Consider the following 26,015-nt stretch of genomic DNA (forward strand, 5'->3'; position numbering starts at 1 on the left):
AAAAGTTGGCCAACCCTGACAAATTGATAAACAACAACAAGGAAAAAATATTGTAAGTATGTGCAGTTTCAAACTTTGCTATCTGAACTACGAACTCTCAGCTGAGGCCACCTCACAGGGCTGTTGTAAAGATAAAAAATGGGGAAAGGAAGACAATTATACTCCTTGAGATCGCAGAAGTTAAAGCATGATACAAACAAAAGATAAAAAGGTAAAGGACCCCTGGACAGTTAAGTCCAGTCAAAAGTGACTACAGTGGTACCTCGGGTTAAGAACTTAATTTGTTCTGGAGGTCTGTTCTTAACCTGAAACTGTTCTTAACCTGAAGCACCACTTTAGCTAATGGGGCCTCCTGCTGCCGCTGTGCTGCCGCCGCACAATTTCTGTTCTCATCTGAAGCAAAGTTCTTAACCTGATGTACTATTTCTGGGTTAGTGGAGTCTGTAACCTGAAGCATATGTAACCTGAAGCATTTGTAACCCGAGGTACCACTGTATGGGGTGTGGCGCTCATCTCACTTTTCAGGCCAAGGGAGCCGGCATTTGTCCATAGACAGCTTTTCCAGGTCGTGTGGCCAGCATGACTAAACCGCTTCTGGTGCAATGGGACACCGTGATGGAAGCCAGAGTGCATGGAAATGCCTTTTACCTTCCCACCGCACTGGTATGTATTTATCTACTTGAACTGGTGTGCTTTCGAACTGCTAGGTTGGCAGAATCTGGGGCAGAGCACTAATCTGCAAGCCCAAGAGGCTCGGTGGTTTAGACCACAGCGCCATCCGCTCCGTGATACAAACATACAACAGCAAGAAGCAACACTCTCAGCATGTGCAGTTTAACAGCTCTCAGCAAAACACACACAAGGCAACATTTTGTCAACCTTGATAAGCAAAGCTTGTGTTAAAAGTAGGAATTTTAACTTGCTGCTCCTGTAAAGTGCTATAAGGTGGAATGTGACACATAAACAACATAGGAACATAGGGAGCTGCTTTGTAGTGAGTCAGACCATGGGTCCATTTTGCTCAGTATTGTCTGCACTGACTGGCAGCTGCTTTCCATGGTTTCAGGCACGAGCTTCTCCCAGCCCTACCTGCAGATGCCATTGGGAATTGAAACAGAGACCTCCTGCTTGCAAGGTGGATGATCTACCACTTTCCTAAGAGGGGTGAGAGAGAGAGAGAGAGAAGGGGGAAAGAGATCAGAGAGGGAGCACTGCTGACTGAACAGCATTGGAGAAGAGAGTCGCCACCAGGGCCACGAACAGTGGTGGTGAAGAAGGCTTTCATGCAATCTCCTCCCACACTGGCTCAGAATCATAGTCATGACTCACCAGTCTCGTAAGTAGCAAATCAGAACTGGATTTCTAGACTCAGAAACAAGGAATTATCTGTGCTTCCCCATTTAAGGGACCTTCCCAGATCAGATGCAGACAGCAAATTATGAAGAATTAATATTCATTCAGTGTGAATCAGTTTCAAGTTATTCTTTAAAGGCACAGCTTCTGTATGAGGGTGAGGGGAATAGGAACATCTCTTTCCTATCAGAGTCCAACATTCATTATCTGCTAGGAAAAAAATCTCACTGTATATAGAAAGCTGATGTATATAGAAAGCTAAGGAAGTGAAACCAACCCCCCAACTCGCTGATATGCAGAATACTACAGCAGCACAGATTTTGAGACAACTTCTTGATTTAGGATTTTGGCCCAGTTCAGTTTAGTTGGTGGTTAACAGCAGCACTCTTCCAGTAGGAGTAGGGTAGGGAAGACAATCCTTTTTCAGAGACCCAGCAAAGACATCCAGGAAATGAGGTGGCTCATGATTGGAGGAGGGGTCCCACTAAATACAGCTGGGGAGCTTTCCTGTTTGGCCTGTGACTCAGGGAGCCTCCCAGTGTCCTGAGATTGGTTGGAAAGGAAATAGGAAGTTGCTGCTAGGCCTGAGATTAGCTAAACCCATCTACCATTCGTTCAGATCCAGATCCCACTGATAGACATCATACCAGCAAAGAGATGAGTTCCTACTCTTCCCCAACTCACATCCAATTTCATTCCAAAAATAATAATTTTTCTGAGTTTTGAAATACTTTAAAGTGCAGCTGCATGGAAGGCTTTTGTGTGCAATTTAGCACTGAATTTGATCTGGGTGGTGGCTGAGGGGGCAAATTATGTAGATTAGCCTTTGCTGCAACCCACAGGATGTTTTGTTTGGGGAATCCAAACCAGCCTCAGCCCCACCTCTGACCTGCAGTGTTAACACTTGACTCATTGCAGGGTTGTTGCTTACTAATCCCCAGCAATCCTAACAGTACAGAGCAGACTGCATTGCTAGGGCTATCCTATCTCAGCCTCAATAAACCTGCATAAATTTAAAACCGTAAGGACCATAATCAATTTCACCGTAAGGATTAGGTAAATCGGGCCCAGATGTAACTTCAGCACAACAAGGTAGTGGCCTTGCAGCCCTTAGAATACAAGATTTCTACTTCACAGCTGGAGCTTGGTCTAAAGCATGGGTAGGCGAACTAAGGCCCGGGGGCTGGATCCGGCCCAATCGCCTTCTAAATCCAGCCCGCGGACAGTCCAGGAATCAGCGTGTTTTTACATGAATAGAATGTGTCCTTTTACAGTGGTACCTCTGGTGAAGTACTTAATTCATTCCAGAGGTCCGTACTTAACCTGAAACTGTTCTTAACCTGAAGCACTATTTCTGGGTTAGCGGAGTCTGTAACCTGAAGCGTATGTAACCTGAAGCGTATGTAACCCGAGGTACCACTGTATTTCAAATGCATCTCTGGGTTATTTGTGGGGCCTGCCTGGTGTTTTTACATGAGGAGAATGCGTACTTTTATTTAAAATGCATCTCTGGGTTATTTGTGGGGCATAGGAATTCGTTCATTCCCCCCCCCCCAAAAAAATAGAGTCCAAGGGACAGTGGACTGGCCCCCTGCTGAAAAGGTTTGCTGACCCCTGGTCTAGAGATATGACCAGGTGATGCTTCTGAGAGCATCCCCATGATTCTGAGAGGATCTGAGCACTCCAGTACAATACAGATCTTTATTAGGGTCTTAGACCAGCATAAAAGGGTGGGATACAGTCATTTAAAATCTGGAAAGCGTTTTGGAAAGCTAAAAGGTACTAAAACAGAAGGTGAATGTGAAAGTCTATAAGAATTTAAAAGAAGCTAAAAGAATACGGTTGATATATAAAAGACTTTAACTATCAATTTACAGAGCACTCATATGTTCATTAAATCTGGGTTTTGGCACAGATCATCCTCCAAAGATGTTTGAGCGCTGCTGTGCAGAATCTAGCAACATTGTATGTTGTTGCGAGGATTGGTATCTGAGTGCAGCAGGGGGGTATAGAATTGCCCTGTGCGGCCATGGTACTTATGAAGTAGTGGGGAAATCAGGATAATACGAATGCCTCTGTGATAGGGTCACTGGAGAAGGACATACTCTACCGTTTCTATTTGTCCCGAGTCACAGGGGCATTGTCTCTCCGAGTAGCCAATCTTCCTGTATGCCAAGCACTCCACTAAGAAATCGTGGGCTGAAAGGGGGCGTAGGGCAGCCTTGGGCTTGTCCGTATGTAAGTGTGCATATAGATGGCACAGCACCATGTGCGTGGATCCATTTGCAGGCTGGATGACCATGCCAATATCGCATGCACACTTATCACCCTCTACATAGGAATGGGCTGACTTGCAGGTTACGCCTCCTATCCAGTCCGTACGGGGCAGCTACGTGGGGGGCATGCCTGAGAGTGACCCCTCCGGCAGAATTCAAGCCCGTGCCCTGAATTGTCAGCCTTTGTCATTATTAAACGTAACTCGGTACCGTACTTTATTTTTTTTTTTCTTTTTCGGCCCAATTCCTCCCTAGGCCGGGGATCCCTGAGCGGGGCGAGCGGCGCCCTGCCCACCCGCGCACGACCCCTTTCTTCCGTCGCTGCCGGCAGAGCTGCCCCTGGTTCGCCCCAATCCCGGCCACGAATGCCGGCTTCTCCCGCAGCCGCTCCGGCCACCAGGGCAGCGAAGGCGGAGGTTCGCGGGGCGGCCCGAGCGCGGGGCCAGAGCAGGGCCGGGGAGGGTTGCGTCCGGCCCGCGAGCTGCACAGCCCCGAGGAGGCAGGCGGAGGCGCCTCTGCTGCGCTGCGCGGAGAGGGCGATCCTGCCGGCGGCGGGCCTGCAGGGGCAGGGGAGACGCGGCTCAAAGCAGGCGGGCGCCACCGAGGGAGGGAGCCTTGGCTCCCGGCCAGTCCTGACCCGGCGCGGGGCGCGAGGTTCAACTCCTGGTGCGGACGCGGGGACTTCGGAAGCGGCCCTGCGCCACTGGCCCATCTCGCCCAGCGCTGCCCACACTGGCCGGCAGCGGCTCTGCAGGGTTTCCGGCAGAGTCCCTCCCCGCCCCACAGGGAGACGCTAACTTTTCTTTTAGCCAAAGAGGTAAGCGTAGGGGGGACGGGGACCAATGTTATTTCAATTACTAGTTCACACGTTCTTTTTGGCTGACTGCTGGGTTTTGATTACCTGAGGCCGCTAAAGACAGTTTCCAGGGAGCGAGCCCTCCGAGTTATGTCCAAGGAAGCCAACATGGATGGCACTGTTAGCAGTGAACCCGTATGCAGCAGTGTGTGTACACAGTCACCAGCTTAGTTGTAAATCAGCTGACTGATTAAAAACCTTTTTGTTAATGGAATAGGATATATACTGGCTGCAGAGTTTTGATTTAAGTGCGGAATGAATACAGTGCGGATTGTGATGACTTGAGACCCTGTCGCTCCCTGGATTCCCCAACCCCCTCACTTGGGTGCAGTGAAGTACACCATGTTGTCTCCTCCTCCTTACTCCTTGGAACAACTGGGCACTCAGCTTTTCCTGTCATCTTTGTTTAGACCTAGTTATGTTTGAGAGGACTCAAACCTTTTGCCTTTTGACTGCTGCAAACCCTGTTTCCTCACATTTCCTTATATACAGACTTGCACGCAATGGTGTGTGCTGACTCACATGACAGTACACCTGTATAATACCTGGTGTGAAGGATCAGGCACAGTTCTTACTAAGGTCGTAAACCTGTGTCTTAGCTCTGCTGCAGCAAATTGCAGGTGGACTTACATGATCAAATACTTTCTCCATACAAAGCATGTACTTTTTAAGTCAATGCTTTTTGTACTTTTTATTGATGGTTTTTTTGTGCTACAGTGGTACCTCGTGTTAAGAACTTAATTTGTTCTGGAGGTCCATTCTTAACCTGAAACTATTCTTAACCTGAGGTACCACTTTAGCTAATGGGGCCTCCTCCTGCCGCCACGCCACCGCCGCACGATTTCTGTTCTCATCCTGAAGCAAAGTTCTTAACCCAAGGTACTATTTCTGGGTTAGCAGAGTCTGTAACCTGAAGCGTATGTAACCCGAGGTACCACTGTATATGCTGGCTGGTTAAACCAGGTGTGGGTAGCCGAAAACTCAAACTCTCAGTAAGTGAAGGACTTCCCCTGCATGCAAAGACAAGCTCCAGCGGATTGAGTGGGTGGGACCAAGAATGAGTCCAATGGTCCAGAAGGTGGTTTCTGCATTTTCCGTAGGCAGTGATGTCCAAAGGCAGTAACCTTTTCAAAGAGGGCCAGATTTGATGAAGTGAAGGGCTGTGAGGGCCGACCAAAGAGCCAACCACAATTGAAGTTGTTGAGGGTTTTTTGGGATTTTACCCCAGGAAATAAACTGCCATAGGGGCCGAATTAAATCAACCAGCAGGCCGGATTAGGCCCCTGAAACAGACTTTGGACATGCCTGCCGTAGAGGGAAGTGAAGGGCAGATGGAGCCCATCAAGGTAGCTCATCTAGGAGAGGGAAACCCCTGATCCCAAACCTCAGCTGCCTTGCAGGACATATTTGGGAGAAGAAAAGGTTAAACCATACACAAATCTGGAGTGGGGTCCCTAAGACAGCTGGATGGCATCTTGGCTGCCTCCATCCGGCAACTCCTACAGCCAGCCAAGCTGGTACCAAATGTCTTGGTCTGCTTTCCTTTGGACCACATCAGCAAGGCCAAAAGTGTGGTCTTGTCATCTGGGCAGCCCACTTCACTGCTGCTAATGCAGTGGTTTGACTTCACCTCTGGAGGCACACTCCACTGTCTCATCAAGGCAGATGGATGCTGACAACAACAAAAATCTCTCCGCATCGAAAATTAGCCTGTCAATGGCTAATATCCTTCTCTCTGACATCCAGTTTTCTATGTGCAGGGAATTTAACATATACAAAATAAAACACTTGGTCAGTTGAGACCCCCACCTCACCCGCATGCGCATGCACGCACACAATATGAGGCAGTGCAGCTCAGACACAGGTTTACCACCTCCGGACTTTGACATCTGGAGAAGTACATGCACACATTTCATGCCAAGTAGAATGAACAAGCTACCTGCATGCACAGTGCCATTGGCATATGCACAAATATGCACTCTTAGTGCATGGCTGAAGTAATTCCTGTTTGGGGGCGGGTTGGAGAGAGCAACAGGAAGGAAGCCTGCACTGAACAATGGGAGGAAATGGGACAACTGGGGGGGGGGGAGGCTCAGCGAGCGCAAAGTGGTGTAATGTGCAGCAGCTAGATTTACGGGAAAAACCTTCAGCCTGGGATGCTTTACAAGCAAGACTCCTAAGGATACCTTATAGCCCTCCTGTGGCACCAGCCGCTGCACCCACGATGAGTGAAGAGGGGGGTGAGAACAGGTAAGCCATTGCCGGAATTACAATAGTTTAATCCAGAGTAGTATCAGACTAATTCCAGTTTCTGTAGCAGTTGCGAAAACTTTCCTAACTGGGGATGGGAGTGAGTCAGGAGAGCTACCAAAGGCACATTGTGGAGCCGATACACAGCCATGGCTAAGAGACTACCAGAAGCTCCCAGCTTCAGATCTTGCACGTACCATGAATGTGCTGGGTAGCTCTAAGCTAGCAGCTCTGCCTCAACCCCCATCACTCGCAGCCTCCCAGAGGCACGAGACATTTCACAGCAGCGTAATGGAAGAGAAGCTCCTTGAAAGGGAAGTACCAGGTATACATGCCAAGTATTTTTGATATACATAATGCTGGGGAGAAATACAAGTTCTGATAAATTCTTTTAAATCATTTCATTTATTTCATAGTCCTTTTATTTATTTCTTGAACACAAAGTGATTTGCACCCAACCAAGTGATATGGCCACATCCCTGAGAATGGCTGTGAGCAGGAGACAGACTGTGGTCCCTCCAGCAGCTGCTGCCGTTCTTACAAAGTAGAACGTGGTCTGGTTCAGTAAGACATTTGTGTTTCTTAAGCAAAAGAGCGTACCTGGGATCATTTAATGCAGATTAGATACAGATCACAAGTATGCATCCTTTCTTTGTAAATTAAGCACGTGTTGATGGACTGTTACCTATTCCAAGATTTTTGTACAGTGCCCAGAAAGCATTTGCAATTGGGCACCTAATTTAGGAATGAGAATACCTGAGTAAATTCAGTGTGTTTTTTTAAAATGCTGAAATAAGACCACCCCTGTTTTTAGAACATGGGGATTCTCTTGCTTGATTAGATCAAGATCCAAATAATCCAGCATTCTGTTTCCAACAGTGGGCAGTGAGAATCCTCCAGGAAGCTCACAAACAAGGCATGAAGGTGACATAGACTCTGTTTGCCCCCCGCCCCAGCCACTGCCTCCCTCCACTACCTGGTATTCAGGGGTACACTGTTTCTGAACTTATAAGTTCCATTTAGACATCATAGCTAATCACACTTGACAGACCTACCCTCCGTGAATTTGCCCAAACTTTTTTAAAAGTTTCTAAATTAGGGTAGAACTACATACAGCTGCATGCATCTGCACAAATGTCTGATGGTTGCTTTTCCAAAAGAAATGCAGGTTTTTGAGTGGGATTTGGAGTTGAGAAGCCAAGGATGGGTGGGAGATGGCATTTAACTGTTTTCTACCCACCATATCTCTGCTCCGCATCTCTTTCTCTCTTTCATAAGAGTCCTAGATCAAACTAAAGGCCTATCTAGTCCAGGATTCTGTCCTCACAATGTCCCGGTGCCTATGGGAAGGCCCACATGCAGGAAATACGTACAACAAAACTCTCCTGCTCATGGTCTCCTGCAACTGGTTTTCAGAGGTATACCACCTCCAATCCTGACAGCAATATAACACACAGAGAGAGAGAGAGCGCACACCACAAGCCACTTTGCCTTTTGCAGTGTTTGAAACATGTTTGGAGATGCTGTCTCAAAGGTTTGGGATGAGGGTGAGGATGAAAAACCTGGTATAATAGTGGCATATAACATTTTAGAAATGAATATGGGACCCAGGGGGAGCAGCTGGGGATGGTTTTGTGCAGAAAAAAATGTGAGTGGAGAAATAGGCATCCCATCCCCCACTGCGTCAGCCACTTCTCCACTCCAAATCTTCTCTTCCCACAGCTTCCCTCCTAGGGAAAAGCAGCTGTTGTGCTTTCGTTGCACCCCTTTGCATGTAACATTTGGTTAGGATCTGACTGGTTAGGATCCCCTATTGGTGCATCTTGTGGTCTGAGACATCTGCCCTTCCAGAATAAGCCATGGCAAAGATCCCATATTCCACCTTCTACATAGCACCATACTGTAATGTGAAACTGAATTAAACAACTAAGGGAAATCAAATGAACACAAGACTTGGGAGTCAGGGAAATAAGTAATAAATATATTATTTTAATTCATTTTGCAAGAACGATGATTAATCAGGAGTGCGGATTGCCCAGGAGTGAGACTTGCCAGTTCCAGATTTAGACTGAATTTTTGTAAAGACCAGCACACGCAAAGGAAAGTCATTGGTCTCCATCTATTTGGAGAAACCAGAGAGATTTCTGAGCCGATAGCAGGAAGGGCTTCTGCAAAACAGTGGGGGGGACGACCCTCCCATCCTGAGTCTGCCTAGCAGGCTGGATGCTGTCTTAGTTGCTGGCAGACGGGCTGTGTGAAGGAGGTCCTTGCTGTGTGTGACTCACAGTTTGGTGACCTCTCTCATGCCCTCAGCCAGCAGTCAGGCAGATTACAGCAGTGCCTTTCCAGTCACAAACCCCTCCCCATATTGGTCACCCCGGCAGAATCTCACTCCAGCCACAATCCAGTTGTTTCACTCTGGGATGGGCCTGCATCTTCCTGCACAGAGGACAGGGTTCTGAATGCTCTGCTGGCACTCTCACAGAGACAGCACAAGAGCAAGCAAGGGCTGACTTCTCAGGACCTACAGAGACTGCATATCAGCCCAATGTCAGGACTCTGTGCAGAGCCAAGTTTTGTGTGACAGAAGTCTGTCAGCCCCATCTTCCTGAGAAAGGGGGGGGGGGGTTCCATGTGAGACCATTGCTGTTCTCTGGGAGCTTTTGTTTACGCGAACTTTTAGCATGAAAGGCATGAGCACCAAGGAAGCCAGGCTACAGGAAGGACAATTTTATGCTGCTGAATTAATCTCAAGGTATATGAACTCCTGAGCCTTTTTATCTGCACAAATGGGACACAAGGGTGGGGGTGCATGAGGCAAGCCAAGGATTCCCATACACTTAGTTCTTCTCCATTCCTCCCAGTTCCAGGAGAGATGTTCTGCTGCCTTCCTGTGCCAGGTTTTTAATTGCTTTTTTCCCCTTTCCCTCAGGTGGTAGGCTGAAAAAAGCTCTCTCCTTCCTTGCCAAGGGGACATGCACCACCAGTGCTCTGTGGACTCTGACATTGCAGACTGGCTGGCCCTCATCCATCTGGAGAGATACTGGGATACCTTCAAGAAACATGGATATGGCTCCGTGAAAGATGTGATCTCTCTCAGTAAGGAGGACCTGCAGAAGCTTGGCATCACCGCCACTGGGCACCGCAAAAGGATTCTGAATTTAGTGCAACAAACTCGACTGCTTGTGAGGGACAGAAGTGGGCACATGGCAGGAGATGCTCGTTACAGATCTGGCAAGTGTGTAGATTCTCTGGATGGGACTAATGCGGCAGAGAAGAATGAAGTGGGCACAAAGAAAGAAGTCTTAGTGGAAACTATTCCCAGCCTTGGGGTTGATCTTGACTGTGAAGACAACAGTCAGCATCCACGGTTGAACAAGGAACCGACACCTCCTGTGACCAAGCCAGTGCCCAAACCTAGGACGTTGTTTCCTCGCGCGCACCAAGGAGCCAAGCCAGAGAAAGTCTCACTGGCACAAACACCAGTCTGCAATCCCACGTCTTGCTCTGAACAACCTCTAAGAACGTTTATTATTCTGGAGGGATTTGATCCAGGGGAAAGTACCACGGATGCTGAGAGGCTTGAGTTCAGTCCAAAGCACCAGGCAGGGCCAGGAGACAAAGTCCAAGGGGTCACCCTGCCACCTCAGAGTAGACCAAGGGAGGGCCACTTGGAATATGCTCTGCAGTGTTTTGCTCCTGAGAGTGGCATGAGTGGGGAGGTCAGGAGTGTGCATGAACTCACCTCCTCATCCACCTTCAAGAGCCAGCCTGAGGACACCGTCAGTCCAACGGAGTCGAGGCCAACTGCCGGCCAAGTGCAGAAAGAGCCCTTGCTGCTTCCTTCTGCCCTCACCAAGTCAGCCTCCCCAGAGGAGCAGAAAGAGTCTGTGTCAGATGTCACTGTGCCCTTGCCAGTGAAACGCATGGAGGCAAAGGAAACTGTGAGGAGTCAGCCTTCTGACCTGGTCAAGCAAAATGGGACTGTGACCGTGGAGAATGCCAAGTGAGTATCTATGCCTTTCCTAGTAGTGCTCTTTCAGGAAACCAACAGAAAGGTCTCAGGTAAAATAGGAGTGGGGTCATTTGGTTGTGGCAGTTGCAGATAATTAGTTCTGCACTCCAGTCCTTTGGAGTTGGTGACTGGATCCCTGTTGGACCTTGCAGCCAGCCAGCCTGCCTGCCTTAAGTGATGCACAAGGCTAGGGAGTATGTGGGCTGGAACAAAGGCCTTTTCATGGCTCTGAGAATGCATTTGTGCATTCCTGAGGAACAGCGTCCCACAACTGCACTACCTAGTATGCCAAGGGAAGCTGGTCCCATATAGCCCTCATGTTGGGTGATAGGATGGCATGGAACCTAGGCTAATTCGCATCCTGAAAACAGAAACACTGACCTTTTGCTCCACAGTCAGTTTGAGGTATGCCAGGGCAGCTCTAGGGATCAGGGTCAGGTGGGGTTGTTACAAATGAGTCCTTTAAGAGGTGCAGTGAGTTTTAGAGTTTTAGGGGTTTACTTGCAAGTTCACACTGCAGGGCTTCACACTTCTCATGAATGTGGTTGCCAGGCCTGGTTCAGGGGTGCTGACTCTTGAGGACAGCTTCACTCCTAAAAATCTAAAATGAAACCCTATTACACTGTCAGCCAGATCCAGGCAAAGTCTTAAATAAAGTTAATACATAAAAAGAGAAATAGGTCAAACTTAACAGTGACCATGACAAATCCAGAATGCGGCAGCTAGACTGGTGACTAGGAATGGCTGCCAAGAACATATAACGCCGGTCCTGAAAGACCTACATTAAATTGTGCTCGGAAACGTACTGGGAGCCAAAGTGTTGGTGCTGACCTTGAAAGCCCTAAATGGCCTCGGCCCAGGATACCTGAAGGAGCGTCCCCACCCCCATCGTTCTGCCCGGACGCTGAGGGCCTTCTGGTGGTTCCCTCACTGTGAGAAGTGAGGTTACAGGGAACCAGGCAGAAGACGTTCTCAGTAGTGGTGCCTGCCCTGTGGAATGCCCTCCCAACAGATGTCAAGGAAATAAACAACTATCTGACTTTTAGAAGACAGCTGAAGGTAGCTCTGTCTAGGGAGGTTTTTAATGTTTGATGTTTTATCACGTGTGTGTGTGTGTGTGTGTGTGTGTATGTGTATATTTTCTGTTGGGAGCTGCTCAGAGTGGCTGGGGAAACCTAGCCAAATGGGTGAGATATAAATAAATTATTATTATTATTATTATTATTATTATTATTATTATTATTTATTTGCTGTGTACTCTGAAAGATGGAGCACACACAGACACACACATTATTACTACTACTACTACTACTACTAATAATAATAATAATAATAATGTATTATTTATACCCCGCCCATCTGGCTGAGTTTCCCCGGCCACTCTGGGTGGTTTCCAATCAAGTGTTAAAAACAAAACAGCATTAAATATTAAAAACTTCCCTAAACAGGTACTGATATATTGTGTTAAACACTTTGTCTGATTACAGCAGCATAAAATTCAGGGGTGGGGAACCCCTGACCCATGGGGCCAGCTTGGCCTCCAGACTTCCCCATTTGACCCTCTAGGATAGGCTTCCTCAACCTCGGCCCTCCAGATGTTTTTGGCCTACAACTCCCATGAACCTTAGCTAGCAGGACCAGTGGTCAGGGATGATGGGAATTGTAGTCTCAAAACATCTGGAGGGCCAAGGTTGAGGAAGCCTGCTCTAGGACATTTTGGAGAAGCTATGCTCTCCCACCCCCACCCCCACCTTGCACCCGGCATTGTACATAAATTGGGAGCTTGAAGTGGTCTCCCGATGGTTCCTCCATCAGAGCAAGCCTCACTACCACCCGCCTGTCAGAAGACGCGTGGGAATAGCCTGCCTTGTTCAAGGCGGGGAAAGCAGCTTCCGTTACTGGTTGCTTTGGCTGCATGTGCTTCAAAGAACAGTATTTGGAGAGAGAAGTGTTTTCATCCTCCAAGTGCTGCTCTTTGAAGCAGCCCTGCGCTGTCCAGCGATAAGCAGGATAGAACACACACACACACACAAATTAGCTGGTGTGAATGGAGATCAATCCAGCCTGAGTTAGGTGTGCTGAGATCCCTGCAGGGCCCTCTTACCCACCCAAACATACACAGTTTGCCTGGGCTTTAGAATTCAAAGCACCTCACAATCAGCAATGCACTCCTAAAAGGGAGGTGAAAACCAAACTATTATCCTTGCATTACTGCCTTCAAGGTGCTTTGAAGTTCTGACTCCGGGACTTCAAAGCACCAGACGTCATTTGTGATGTCACTTGATGGGCAGACCCATCCACCCTGTCACTTTTGTCCTGCGAGGCAAATCCTTATGAGGTTCTGGTACATGGAGCCAAAATGGTTGACATATCCCTGATATAAACGAATAAAACCACAAACTACATGGCTGGCTGTAGAGTAGAGGGAGTGTTGCTGTGGAGGTGGTTGGCAGGTGTGATAGTTTTGAATATGATGCCTGGCTACTTGGCTAGGTGGTAGGATGAAAAGGATGAATTATCCAGGAGTGCCTGTGAGCAAAGTGGAGGTCTGTAACATGGCATCCCTCCTGGATTTATATCTCTGCTCCATTCTTGCAGGTCCTTGGGACAGCTCTGCCTAGATCATCCTCCACAGGGACTTGATAACAGATCAGGTGAGAGTGACAACAGCATCTTTTGTCCACTTAGCTATTGCTACATGGGAAGAACTAGAACCACATCAGACATAGGAGCCAATGAGGGGGATGGACACTGTGAGAGTCAATGTTTGTTTGGGTTCCATATGCTCCTAAATCTGAAAGCTGTACAGGGTCTATGCACACTTCCTAGGGGAACTGGCTGTGTTTACCCTGCATGGGCACAGGAGTCTAGGAGTTCAGAGCCCACCTGAGAAATGCCAGACGCAAGGCCCAGAACAGACAAGACACAAGAGACTCTGAATTTGTTTGGAACAGCAGCAGTGAAGAAGGAAGAATATAAATCCCCATTGTCAAAGCTGCTACATGTGTGTGTTTTGCACTGTGAGACAAATAGCAGTTGGAGGGTGGATTAAGATTGGGGGAAGGGCCCTTTTTATTCAGGGGACTCAGCTATACAGCTGCAAATAAAAACATTTTAAGTATGTTGTAAAGTGCATTATACAAATGTGACACTAGATGGCGTATTTTTCAAAACGTTTTTAAAAAAAGCATTTTCACGTTTTTTTTTTCACGTGTGTAGATTCCACCCAGGTAGAAACAAACATGTGGTATCCAAAAATCTCCTGCATCTCATCTGTTTTGGCCCTCTTGAGAGACAAGAGACCAGTGAGGGCTTTTCTTTCTGCCACTTCAGCCCTCCTGACGTTTCAGCTTTTGTTTCCCCACAGGACCTGTTGAGGACTCCATCAGTCCCTACTGCGAGAGCATGTTTGGGCAATGGTGGCCTGCCCAGGAGCAGGTGAGGAGATATGCAAATATGGAGTAAGGGGCAAGGAGTGTGAAAGCCAATGAGAATGCTTTGCATTGATTCCTGCTCAGGCTCAGTTCTGCTAATTCAAGAGTCCACCTTATCCCTTATACACCCAGTAGATCACAGGAGAGTTTCTCCTGCAAGTTCCAGAGATCTCAGAAGCCCACTCCACAGTAACTCCAAGCGGGGCTTTTAGTGTGGCTGCCTCTGTCCTGTGGAACAGCATTCCTGTTGTGATGCAACAGGCACCCGTGATCTGCACTTTCGAGAAGCAGTTGAATACATTTTTGTTCCAACAGGTTATCTCAGCTGGACAAATGGGCCGCAAGGTTTTAGTCTTGTTTAAAATGTATTTGCTTCTTTGTTTTGAACTGTTTTTAATTATCCTACGTGTAAATTGCCTTGAGATGGTGGCTTAGAAGATGATTAATAACAAGCACAACAACATCAGCCATGATCGAAGCAGCTGCTCATTACACCTCAGAAGTGCTTAGGGGGATGCCAGAGGCCTAGTATGGCACCCCACTTTCTATGTTCACCCCCACTTTTCTGAGCAATGAGATGCTCCAGGCACACAGCACTTAACCGGGATTTGGTTTCCCGTGGAAGGAGATCCTCTGGAGGCTCCCAAAGTTCTGTAATAATGGAGCTTATGTCCAAAAGCACATAAGGTCTAGCACAGCTGGAGGCACAGCTTAGCACTCCTGACAGACAGCCAAAGGTGGCCAATACCTTCCTGCCCTGATTGTGAGCTTTCTCAAGGCGTCTGGGTAGCCACTGCTGGAAACTTAAAACTAGGTTAGATTGGTCTTTTGATCTGATCCAACCTGGCGGCTTGGTGTGCATCAATTTATACACAGGGCATAGAGTTCTGGAGCTTGTCTTTCAGCAGGCAAAGAAAAGAAAAGGAAACAAGAACTACCTTTGTCTCCTAAACATTCTATGAGAATCTTCTTCCAGGCTGCAGGATCCCTTGAGTGGCAGGAATACGAAGAGTTGCCAGAATGTGCACCAAACCAGGGAGAAGAAAGGCCCGTGTAAGTGGTTTTAGCTACTATTCTTTCCCTACTTCTCAACTCTTTTTCACCAGTGTTAAAAATAAGCCGAAAGGGGGGCAGGGACACACTGGGAAATATCTCAGAAGATGACATCTCATTGGTGCAGTCTGCAAAGAAGTTCACCAGACTAGGCAGTGCAGAGTAAGTATGGGCATGGGCTTCCACCGGGTGATGATCTGGTTCAGCACTACTAGTGGTTGCCCATCTTTCACGTGAAGCAGAGAGGGACTCACAGGCCATCACTCAGGGCTTGTCCACATTTCCGCTTGTCCTGTTCCTAGAAAGCAAGGCTCTGGGCAGTTTTTTGCTTGACCTGCACTTTCTAGGTACGAGTCTGAGTGGTTTTCCCCTTGCCCCACTCCTTTCCCAGGGAAAACTTGCTCTTTACCTTTGAATCGGAACAAATGGCAATCTGCAGAATATCTGATTTCCATTTGCTCCAGTTGAGCGCTAAAGAATGGTTTTCCCCAGGGGGAAGCAGTGGGACCAAAGGAAGTGTGCATAAGCCCTAACTGTACTCTAACTCCCCCTCTGCTTGTCGGTTTCAGTGAGGAGAGCAGGACAGAGGAATGGGGCTGGCAGGGGCTGGTGTTCCTGTTTCCTGATCTTCTGTCTTCATTGCTCCTCTAAAGGGCATTTTGAAAGGAACAGGGTTGCCCTTCTTGCTACCAGCTGCTGTGGGAGAGAACGGAATTGGTTCTATAGCTGAAAGGCTGTCCATGCTTCAAGAAACAGATCTGACGTCTTTCTTTCAGGAGCAGAAATACCAAGATAGAAGAAAAGAGCCAGTCCATGCAGCCAGTCCGCATTGCCCAGAATGAGACCAAGGGATACTCTTCAGTGGAGGCTCTGTGGGCCAAAGGCTCCCCATTCAGACTCTCTGACCACCTGTATCCTGATGAGACTTCAGAGGACCTAACCATCTCCCCCTATGCCAGCTATACCTCGCTGTCAGAGCGCTCGGTCACTGTGCTCAATGGCTGGCTGGACAAGCTATCTCCACAGGGGTAAGTGGCAAGGGAAATGGGCCAAGTTAAAACCTGTGTGGAAACAGGCTCTTTGCTTACTTGCAATCATTTATTTGCCTCTTTCCCAATAAACTGCCTAGAGCAGTGCACACAATTTAAGCATCAGAAATCACGCAAGCTGAAGTAACTACAAACACAAAAACAATAATTACATCTCTGCCAGAAAACTGATAGTTCTGTTTTGGTAAAGAGAAAGGTCCTGGACAGGAAGAAGAAATGCTGAGATTTATACACACCCAGAAGTGAAGGGCAGGAGGTCCTTCTCTAAGCCCTGATGTGTGAGAGTAGGCTGCATCACTCTGTGAAGGAAATGCACTCTGCACATGTGCAGAGTATTTAATCAGTAAACAGATCGACTTAGTCTTTGGTGGATTGATCAGCAAGGGCAATTTTTAATGAAGTGCCAATTAGGAACGTAACTTGTTTTGGGGTATTTGAGGCTTTTGTTGTTGTTGTTCTTACTCTTTCTCTGATTCTGTACTCCAAATTGCCTCCAAATTGCATTGAAGATGACCATGGGGGGGGTGTCACATGTGTTTCCAAGCAACATGGCTTTAGGTGTTCAGATTATCTCTGAAAGGCACATATATTGAGGTTTTGGTAATAAGCACATTTATTGAACAGCTGAAAGGCATACAATTAGTCCATTAAACAGCCTTTACTCTTCAGCCTTAGCTGAGAGGCTTTCTGCTCAAGAGCTGAAATCTTTTTGCACTAAGCAATTAAAATCAGTTCTAGGACTGAGCCCTGCTGGTACCAGAGTCAGGCCTTTCATAAGCTCTAGCAGTGCAGAGAGGTGCCCCTGATAAAGGGCCCTGGACTCAGCCGGCTCTCCTTTTATTCCCATCAGGAACTACGTCTTCCAGCGACGCTTTGTCAGATTTGACGGGAAAAGTCTCATGTATTTCAACAATGAAAAGGTGGGACCAGAAGAAGAGAATCTCTGGCTGCTAAATGCTGCACATTTGGGTGGGGGGTGCTCAGGGGGACCCGAGTGGGGGACCAAAGGGAGAAGACAATGGGAGGTCCTGGCTCAGTTGAGGAAGGGTGGGCCTTTCTGTGCATGTGGGAGGGGTCATTGGGAGACAACCATCCATTTAGGGCCCCAACATCCCATGCATGAGCCTTTGACCCATCTGTTTATTTTCAAGAGCCCGGTTGCCAAGCTGGTTTGTTTTGTTTTTTTGCCTTCCGGCTGGGAAGGGAAAACCAGATCAGCATAAGATATAACTAGATTGGGGAAATGGCAACACTGAGCTCCCTTTCTCTTGCAGGAGCCATATCCTAAAGGTTTGGTTCCCCTGTCTGTCATTGATGTGGTGCGCTCCACCAAGGACAACAAATTCCAAGTTGTCACGAAACACAGGATCTTTGTCTTCAGAGCTGAAAGTGAGGGTGAGAAATCCCATCTTGAACCCCAGCAGAGAGCACCCGCTCTCTTATTTTTATCTTTTTTAAATATTTGTATACAGACACACACCCCTTGTGATCCTGTTCACTGCCCACACTTTGCCCTTTTCACTTGACTTGGTTGAGAGAAGGAGAGCGGCCTGTAGCTGTAGCAAGAGCTGTCTGACAATGGAAGCGACTCCCTCAGGAGGTGGAGACACTAGTTCCTTGAAGGTTTTTAAGCAGAGGTTGGATGCTTTCCATGATTCATTCGTTCAGACCCCTGGGCTCTCACTTGCGGGGTGCCTCAGCATTCTGTCCTCTCCCCCATGCTTTTCAACATCTACATGCAGCCCTGGGAGAGATCATCAGGGGGTTTGGGCTGGGTGTTCATCAGTATGCGGATGATACCCAGCTCTACCTCTCTTTCAAATCGGAATCAGTGAAGGCAGTGAAGGTCCTGTGTGAGTGCCTGGAGGCAGTTGGAGGATGGATGGTGGCTAACAGATTGAGGTTGAATCCTGACAAGACAGAAGTATTGTTTTGGGGGGACAGGGGGCGGGCAGGTGTGGGGGACTCCCTGGTCCTGAATGGGATAACTGGGCCCCTGAAGAACCAGGTGCATAGCCTGGGAGTCATTTTGGACTCACAGCTGTCCATGGAGGTGCAGGTCAATTCTGTGTCCAGGGCAGCTGTCTACCAGCTCCATCTGGTACACAGGCTGAGACCCTATCTGCCCGCGGACTGTCTTGCCAGAGTGGTGCATGCTCTAGTTATCTCCCTCTTGGATTACTTCAATGCGCTCTATGTGGGGCTACCTTTAAAGGTGACCCGGAAAGTACAACTAATCCAGAATGCGGCAGCCAGACCGGTGACTGGGAGTGGCTGTTGAGACCATATTACACCGGTCCTTAAAGACCTACATTGGCTCACAATACATTTCCGAGCACAATTCAAAGTGTTGGTGCTGACCTTTAAAGCCCTAAACGGCCTCAGCCCAGTATACCTGAAGGAGCATCTCCACCCCCATCGTTCTGCCCGGACACTGAGGTCCAGCACTGAGGGCCTTCTGGTAGTTCCCTCACTGTGAAAAGTGAGGTTACAGGGAACCAGACAGTGGCACCCACCCTGTGGAACGCCCTCCCATCAGATGTCAAGGAAATAAACAACTATCCAACTTTTAGAAGACATCTGAAGGCAGCCCTGTTCAGGGAAGTTTTTAATGTTTGAAGTTTTATTCTGTTCTGAATGTTCTGTTGAAAGCCTCCCAGAGTGACTGGGGAAACCCAGCCAGATGGGCAGGGTAGAAATTGTTGCTGCTATTGTTGCTGCTGTTGTTGTTTTTGTTTGTGCTGCGTGTGTCAGTTCCTACTGAAACTTTACTCTGGCCTTTGGCAATTGCCCCTGCAGCTCAGCGGAATGAGTGGTGTAGCGCCTTGCAGCAGAGAGTGGCTGAGCAGCGGCTGCTGTGTCCCCGGCCGTGCCTCAGTGGCACCACTCATCTCCAAAAATCTGGGCACCTGGAGCTCAAAGGCTACAAATCCAAGCTGTATGTGGTGCTTGTCCTGGCTGAGATGTGGTTATACAAAAGTGAACAGGTGAGCGCCAGAGCCTTTCAGCAGTCAGAAGCCCAGTCTAGAGAACTTTCTGAACCTCCCCAAATGCTTTTGAAACAGATTTTTTGGTGCTGTGCCTAACTTAGGAGTTCAAAGGAGCAACCTGGGGCCACTCTGTGTTTTTTCTGCTCCTCAGACTTGATAAACTGGGGGAAGAGGTGACTTTGTGGCTTTGAGGGCTTTCCTTGGGCAGAATTGGAAGGAGAAGGCCCCTTGCTTCTCCATTAGTATAATAAATATTATTGTGTCTGGTAATGGGATTGGGATGATGTCAGCACTGAGGATTTAACGGAAGATTTAAAGCTGTTGGAAGAACAAGTTAGCAGCCAGCATTTCTAAACAAAAGAAATGGAAGGAAACGTGTTTTGGCTACTTTTTATGGCCTTTGCTTTTGTCGGGGATAGAGCTGTAAATCTGTAATGGGAACATCACTGTGGCTATAAGCTGAAGTCTGATTATTATTGTACCAATTTCACCCACAGTTCTTTAAAATGGGCATTGCCATCTGCCTCATTGAGATGCATGGTGCCACTATACGAGAAGCCAAAGGCCGCACCTTTGAGCTCATCACCCCATTCAAAATCTTCAGGTAAGACACATTGGTGTTACAAAGTGGGCCATCCACGTGGTGAAGAATTGCATGCTGGGTAGAACCAGCATTAAGCACCGGCAAGACTGAGCTCCTGCCAGACCAACAGCCCAGCAAGACCCACTGCTGATCCTAGAAGCTGGGCTAGTCTCTCATTTCTACATAGAGGTGCCTGGCAGTAGCAGAACAAAGAAGAGTGCAAGAGAGCTGTGCACCCCACTGCCTCCTCCATGTATACCTTCCATTGAAAAATGGAAGATTGTCCCCAGAGAGCCCTGCAGCACCACAAGGCATTGAGCAATGACTCTTCCACGCTTCTTAGCCATTGGAGCACAAGGAAGTCTTGCTCCACCGCTGCTAGGTGCTCCATGCATGAGAAAATGGCAACTTGCCCCATAGGCAACATTGCTAGGGCATCTGGGCGAGCTTTCCTTCCTTGTGACACCTGGAAGGAGCACAGCAGCCAGCCTCATGGGCTTCCCAGAGGGGGAGGTTTCCTGCCTCACTTCCTCCAAGGGCATATCCCTCTAGGAATAGGAACTTGTTGCAGAAGCTCTCTTGGCAGGGGCCTCAGGCAAACACAAAGGTTTCCACTGAGAGCAAGGACACGTGGAAGGAAGGATAATAGCAGCAGTTTTCTTGTGCTCCAAGGAGCATGAGGGCATTGCTACTTTACTCTTTCCTGGAAAAATGAGCTTGCTGCAAAGTTCCCAGCTAGTACCAGCTCCATCATGCTTCACTCCCTCCATCAGAGCCCTGAAAATTTTTGTGGTGGCTGGAGATGGAGGCATGATGGAAGGTAGGCAATCCTGTGTCCAGGAGCTCCCCCAAACCTGATGCCGGCACCCCACCTGCTCAGGTATCTGAAAAGGGCAGGGTATTATTCTCTCAGGACATGGGGAGGGTTTGAGAGAAACTGCAGAGGGACTGCAGTTTATTTAATGTCATCCTTGGCTGTGTCTGGAGCAGAAGAAGCAGTCCATTTGGGCTCTGGGTGTTGCAAGCAGAATATTTGTGGCATTGCAGGGTGTTTTCTGGGAAGACAGAACCTGCAGTGTTAGATCTGTGTTCCCTTAGTTTTGGAGCAGAGTCTGAGCGAGAGAAGAAGGAGTGGATGGAGGCCCTGCAGAACTCCATTGCTGAGACACTCTATGACTATGAGGTGGCTGAGAAGATCTGGTCTAACAAAGCCAACAGGTTCTGTGCCGATTGTCGCACCTTGAGCCCGGACTGGGCTTCCGTCAACTTGTGTGTGGTGATCTGCAAGCAGTGTGCAGGCAAGTGGATCTGTGTGTTGTTGTGACCTTCCCCTCTGTAAGATGGTGTGGATGAGAGAGTGGATGAGGATGTCTTCGTTATGAGGATATGCAGGAGGAGAGATGGAGGAGAAGGCCGCTCCATACCTTTGGTGGCAGGCTGGGACTAGGCATTCTGGTACGGGAAGCAGTACCAAAATGTGAGTCCCACAACCTAAGCTACAACAGATTTAGTGTCTCTGACAGTGTGACTGAGGCCAGAGCAGCTTCCAATCACCCAATCAACCGAGTTTTAAGTGCTTTATACTGAAGCTAATGAGCAGCTTTGCATGAGGCTGGAGCTCAAGAGCTTCTCTCACGGCCTCGCATGCAGATGCAGCTACTTTGGACTTGGATGTGAGACTGCCCCTCTGTGCCACCTGCAGCTGCATCATATGTGTGTCATATGAAGTTTATGCTTTTATAGCCTCCCTGCTTCCACAGGTCAACACCGGAGCCTGGGCTCGAGCATTTCAAAGGTGCAGAGTCTGAAGCTGGACACAAGCATCTGGAGCAATGAGATGGTTCAGGTAATAAGCCTTTCCTTGAGGGTCCAGAAACTGGAAAAAAATAATAATGGTAGGGACTAGGTAAAGGGTAAAAGGACCCCTGACCATTAGGTCCAGTCTCAGACGACTCTGGGATTGTGGCGCTCATCTCACTTTATTGGCTGAGGGAGCTGGCGTACAGCTTCCGGGTAAGGTGACCAGCATGACTAAGCCGCTTCTGGCGAACCAGAGCAGCGCACAGAAACGCCGTTTACCTTCCCACAGGAGTGGTACCTATTTTTCTGCTTGCATTTTAACATGCTTTCAAACTGCTAGGGTGGCAGGAGCAGGGACCAAGCAACGGGAGCTCACCCTGTCGCGGGGATTCGAACCACCGACCTTCTGATCAGCAAGCCCTAGGCTCAGTGGTTTATTTTTTTTTTGAAAAATATTTATTGGGGTTTACAATAAAAGTGAACATAATGAACAGTATAACAAATCTTAACATAATTTCACATTTTCTTTGGACTTCCTCACATCTCCCGCTCCCACTTTCATCATTATAACTTTTTACCAGCAATTTATTATCTTATTTGCATTCTTATATCTCATTTATGTCTTTATAATCTTATAATTCTCAATAAAGTTTATATTTTCTCAATCTCACTTATTATCTTAAATCATCTAGGTTAGTGGTGCTTCATTATTTATGATCTAACATCCTGCTTAACATTCACTCAAATTACAATGCTTTTGTAAATAATTCTTAAATTTCTTCCAATCCTCCTCCATCTTCTCTTCTCCCAGGTCACGAATTCTGCCGGTCATCTCAGCCAGTTCCATGTAGTCTATCAGTTGCATCTGCCATTCTTCCAGTGTGGGTAGATCTTGAGCTTTCCAGTGCTTTGCAAGTAGTATCCTTGCTGCTGTTGTTGCATACATAAAAAATGTCCGGTCCTTCTTTACCACCCCTTGGCCGACAATACCCAAAAGAAAGGCCTCTGGTTTCTTAGTGAAGGTATATTTAAATACCTTTTTCAGTTCATTATAAATCATTTCCCAGAACGCCTTCACTTTAGGGCAAGTCCACCAGAGGTGGAAGAATGTTCCTTCACACTCTTTACATTTCCAACACTTATTGTCAGTCAGGTGGTAAATTTTTGCAAGTTTGACTGGGGTCATATACCATCTATATATCATTTTCATTACATTTTCTTTCAAAGCGTTACATGCAGTAAATTTCAATCCAGTACTCCACAACCTTTCCCAGTCTTCAAACATAATATTATACCCAATGTCCTGTGCCCACCTTATCATAGCTGATTTAACCATTTCATCTTGTGTGTTCCATTTTAACAGCAAGTTATACATCCTTGAAAGTACCTTAATCTTAGGTTCTAACAATTCTGTTTCTAGTTTCGATTTCTCCACCTGGAACCCTAATTTCTTGTCATTTTTAAAAACTTCTTTAATCTGAGCGTAATGTAACCAGTCTCGCACTTTATCCTTCATTTTCTCCAAACTCTGCAATTTCCAATTGTCTCCATCTTTTTCTAGAATTTCCCAATATTTTGGCCATTTGGCCTCCATATTGGGTCTTTTTCGGGCCTTAGCTTCCAAAGGTGAAAGCCACCTTGGAGTTTTATTTTCCAGCAAGTCTTTATATTTTGTCCAGACATTAAACAGTGATTTTCTGACAATATGGTTCTTAAAGGCCTTATTTGCTTTAACCTTGTCATACCATAAGTATGCATGCCATCCAAAAGCGTTGTTAAACCCTTCCAAATCCAACACGTCAGTGTCTTCAAGAAGTAGCCAGTCTTTTAGCCAGCAGAACGCTGCGGCCTCATAATACAACTTTAAATCTGGCAGGGCAAAGCCTCCTCTTTCTTTCGCATCAGTTAATATCTTAAACTTAATTCTGGGCTTTTTGCCCTGCCAGACAAACTTAGAAATATCTCTCTGCCACTTCTGAAAGCACTCCGTCTTGTCCAAAACCTGAAGTGTTTGAAATAAAAACAACATCCTTGGCAATACATTCATCTTGATAGCAGCAATTCGGCCTAACAAAGAAAGTTTCAATTTTGACCAACTATCTAAGTCTCTCTTAATTTCTGCCCAGCATTTTTCATAATTATCCTTAAATAGACTAAGATTTTTTGCTGTTATGTTTACCCCTAGGTATTTTACTTTTTTAACCACATTAAGTTCTGTCTCTTTCTGAAACCGTTCTGACTCTGTATCTGTCAAATTTTTTCCCAAAACCTTGGTTTTCTGTTTATTTAATTTAAACCTAGGCTCAGTGGTTTAACCCACAGCGCCACCCGCTAGTAGGGATCTACAGATCTAGAAGGGGCTAGATCTGTAAAAATGCAGAGCACAGTTGTGGAAAGGAAGGATGGACAGATCTAGTATTAACTTGAGATTCTTGACTAGCTTAAGGTGCTCTTCTTCTTTGACCCCCTCTGGGGATCTGGAGTGTGCTCTTCCTCCAAGCTGAATGTCACCCCAACCCTCTTTCTTAAAGCTATTCATCATGTTGGGGAACGAGCAAGTGAACAGGTTTTGGGCAGCGCACCTCCCACCTTCTGAGGCCTTGCACCCTGAGGCCAGTGCTGAGCAGAGGCGAGAATTCATCACTCGCAAGTACCGCTATGGGCGCTACCGCATGCCACACCCACAATACAGCAGTCAGGAAAATATTTTGCAGGTAAGGCCATGATGTAAGTTGTTATGTATTTGGAAACCCATCCTGAGGATACGATGGAGCTATGAAGGGGCTGCAATTCCCACATGTGAATTTCAGTGCACTGCCCCACACAGGCAGGAGGTGGGAAGCCATTACTGTTATCCGGAGGGCTGTTGAGCTGCCTTTCCCAGAGATTCAGACTGCAGCATCTGAAGCTGCTGTAGCAAGTTGGCTACCTGGAGTAGCTCCACTGACCACTTTTATTTTCTCAGGCTCTGTGTGTGGCTGTGTCTGGGCCTGGACTTCTGAAGAAAATGTTGCAGTTCTTTGCAACCACCAAGGAAACTGAGGCAGGAGGTTGCGGGTTTGTTTCTAAAGCCAAGCCCTGGGGCAACAATGGGCAGGACCAGCAAGGCAACTGCGCAGGTAACCTCAGACATGTCTCTCTCTGTGTGTGTGTGTTTATGCAAGAGGATAAGCATTTTATCCATTTAATCGCATCACATCTTTCCCAGCGGACACTCCTAAATTTTGTTGCTATGTACTTGTTTCTTGGTATCAGCTCATAAAAAGTCCGGTAAGTGTGTTTAATTTTACCATCACAACCTTCTACAAAAACATCAGTTTCCTTTTTCCAAAACTACTCCTTGGAATTTGAAGCAAACAACAGGAGCATGAAAGCTGGTTTTGAGCAAAGACAAGCTATTATTTTTAAATGAAATTATTTGTACAGAAGGTTTCATGTTTGTCAGCTATTGAACTTCCACTCAGTTCTACAGAACATGATCTTTGCACTTCCTACTTGCCTGCCTCATTCACAGAATATTCTGTAGATGTGTGTTCGGTGATAATGTATGGGCATTCCTCAAACAGGATACACAAATGAATTTTGTGCATTTGATAGGCAATGTCAGTGTGGAGGAATTGAGCTCAGAAGGAGTCTACAATGAGATTACACAACCTGTGGTACACCAAGGCTACTTGTACAAGGCCCCAGTTGTGACAAAAATGGCTGCCACCAAGAAGAGCAGAGAGGGTAAGTGTGAGGAAAGGGTAGGCCCCACAACCTGTGGGTCAAATGAAGGCCTTTGGCCAATGCTCTCTCTCTCTCTCATGTAGACTTTCAGAGAGTCTGGTGCTCACTGGAGAAGTTTTTCCTCTTCTATGAGACTGACAGGAGCTCCGAGCCCGTGGGGAAGATAGAAATGGCTGATGTGATTTCACTGGGTGTGAACAGAACAGATGGGGTGGTTAGTCCTATTTCCTCAGAAAGGTATGTGAGAATATGACATATTCAGCTCTTGTCCCCTTCCATCTGAAAGCTATCCCTAAAATGAATCATGACAGAAGTCAGGTCACATCTGTGTGGTGTGTTGCTAGTGGTGATGCCACACAGTTGCTCTCCCTGGCAGCCACCGGATGTTTCATGCTACTTCTTGTCATTCATGTGCTACCAGAGCCGTCGTTCCCATTGGTCTTAGTGGTTCATTGCGCCAGGGTGCCGGCCTCTCAGGGGTGCCCTAGCGAGTGGGGGAGCTGTGTGGCTTTGCTGGCAGCCTCCCCTTTACCTGCACACCCGCCAGCTGCGCCCCACCAACTATATGGCTGGCAGACGTGCAACTTCCTTCCCAAGCCTCCACAGGAGGAGAGCTCCCTGCAGAGG

The 26,015-nt window shown here is 47.3% G+C and overlaps 1 protein-coding gene across 3 annotated transcripts in view; it reads left to right on the forward strand.

The window, feature by feature from the left end:
- The first annotated feature begins 4,195 nt into the window (after positions 1-4,195).
- The window catches only part of ARAP3 (ArfGAP with RhoGAP domain, ankyrin repeat and PH domain 3), a 40,359-nt gene continuing 18,539 nt past the window's right edge, over positions 4,196-26,015 (forward strand). The window contains exons 1-16 of one of the 3 annotated variants that reach the window (XM_081014596.1): positions 4,196-4,446; positions 9,668-10,741; positions 13,349-13,404; positions 14,118-14,188; positions 15,161-15,237; positions 16,014-16,265; positions 17,137-17,206; positions 17,561-17,681; positions 19,086-19,273; positions 19,774-19,880; positions 20,958-21,157; positions 21,620-21,705; positions 24,191-24,373; positions 24,625-24,778; positions 25,257-25,388; positions 25,472-25,625. In XM_081014596.1, the coding sequence (XP_080870722.1) occupies positions 9,711-10,741; positions 13,349-13,404; positions 14,118-14,188; positions 15,161-15,237; positions 16,014-16,265; positions 17,137-17,206; positions 17,561-17,681; positions 19,086-19,273; positions 19,774-19,880; positions 20,958-21,157; positions 21,620-21,705; positions 24,191-24,373; positions 24,625-24,778; positions 25,257-25,388; positions 25,472-25,625 (2,882 nt within the window). In that variant the 5' untranslated portion in view covers positions 4,196-4,446; positions 9,668-9,710. Of the gene's footprint in view, positions 4,447-6,584; positions 6,736-9,667; positions 10,742-13,348; positions 13,405-14,117; positions 14,189-15,092; positions 15,238-16,013; positions 16,266-17,136; positions 17,207-17,560; positions 17,682-19,085; positions 19,274-19,773; positions 19,881-20,957; positions 21,158-21,619; positions 21,706-24,190; positions 24,374-24,624; positions 24,779-25,256; positions 25,389-25,471; positions 25,626-26,015 lie in introns of those variants that run through there. The other 2 variants (XM_081014595.1, XM_081014597.1) reach the window with 2 other exon arrangements.

This window comes from Podarcis pityusensis, assembly GCF_964106645.2.
Source record: "Podarcis pityusensis genome assembly, chromosome: 7".
NCBI lineage: Eukaryota > Metazoa > Chordata > Lepidosauria > Squamata > Lacertidae > Podarcis > Podarcis pityusensis.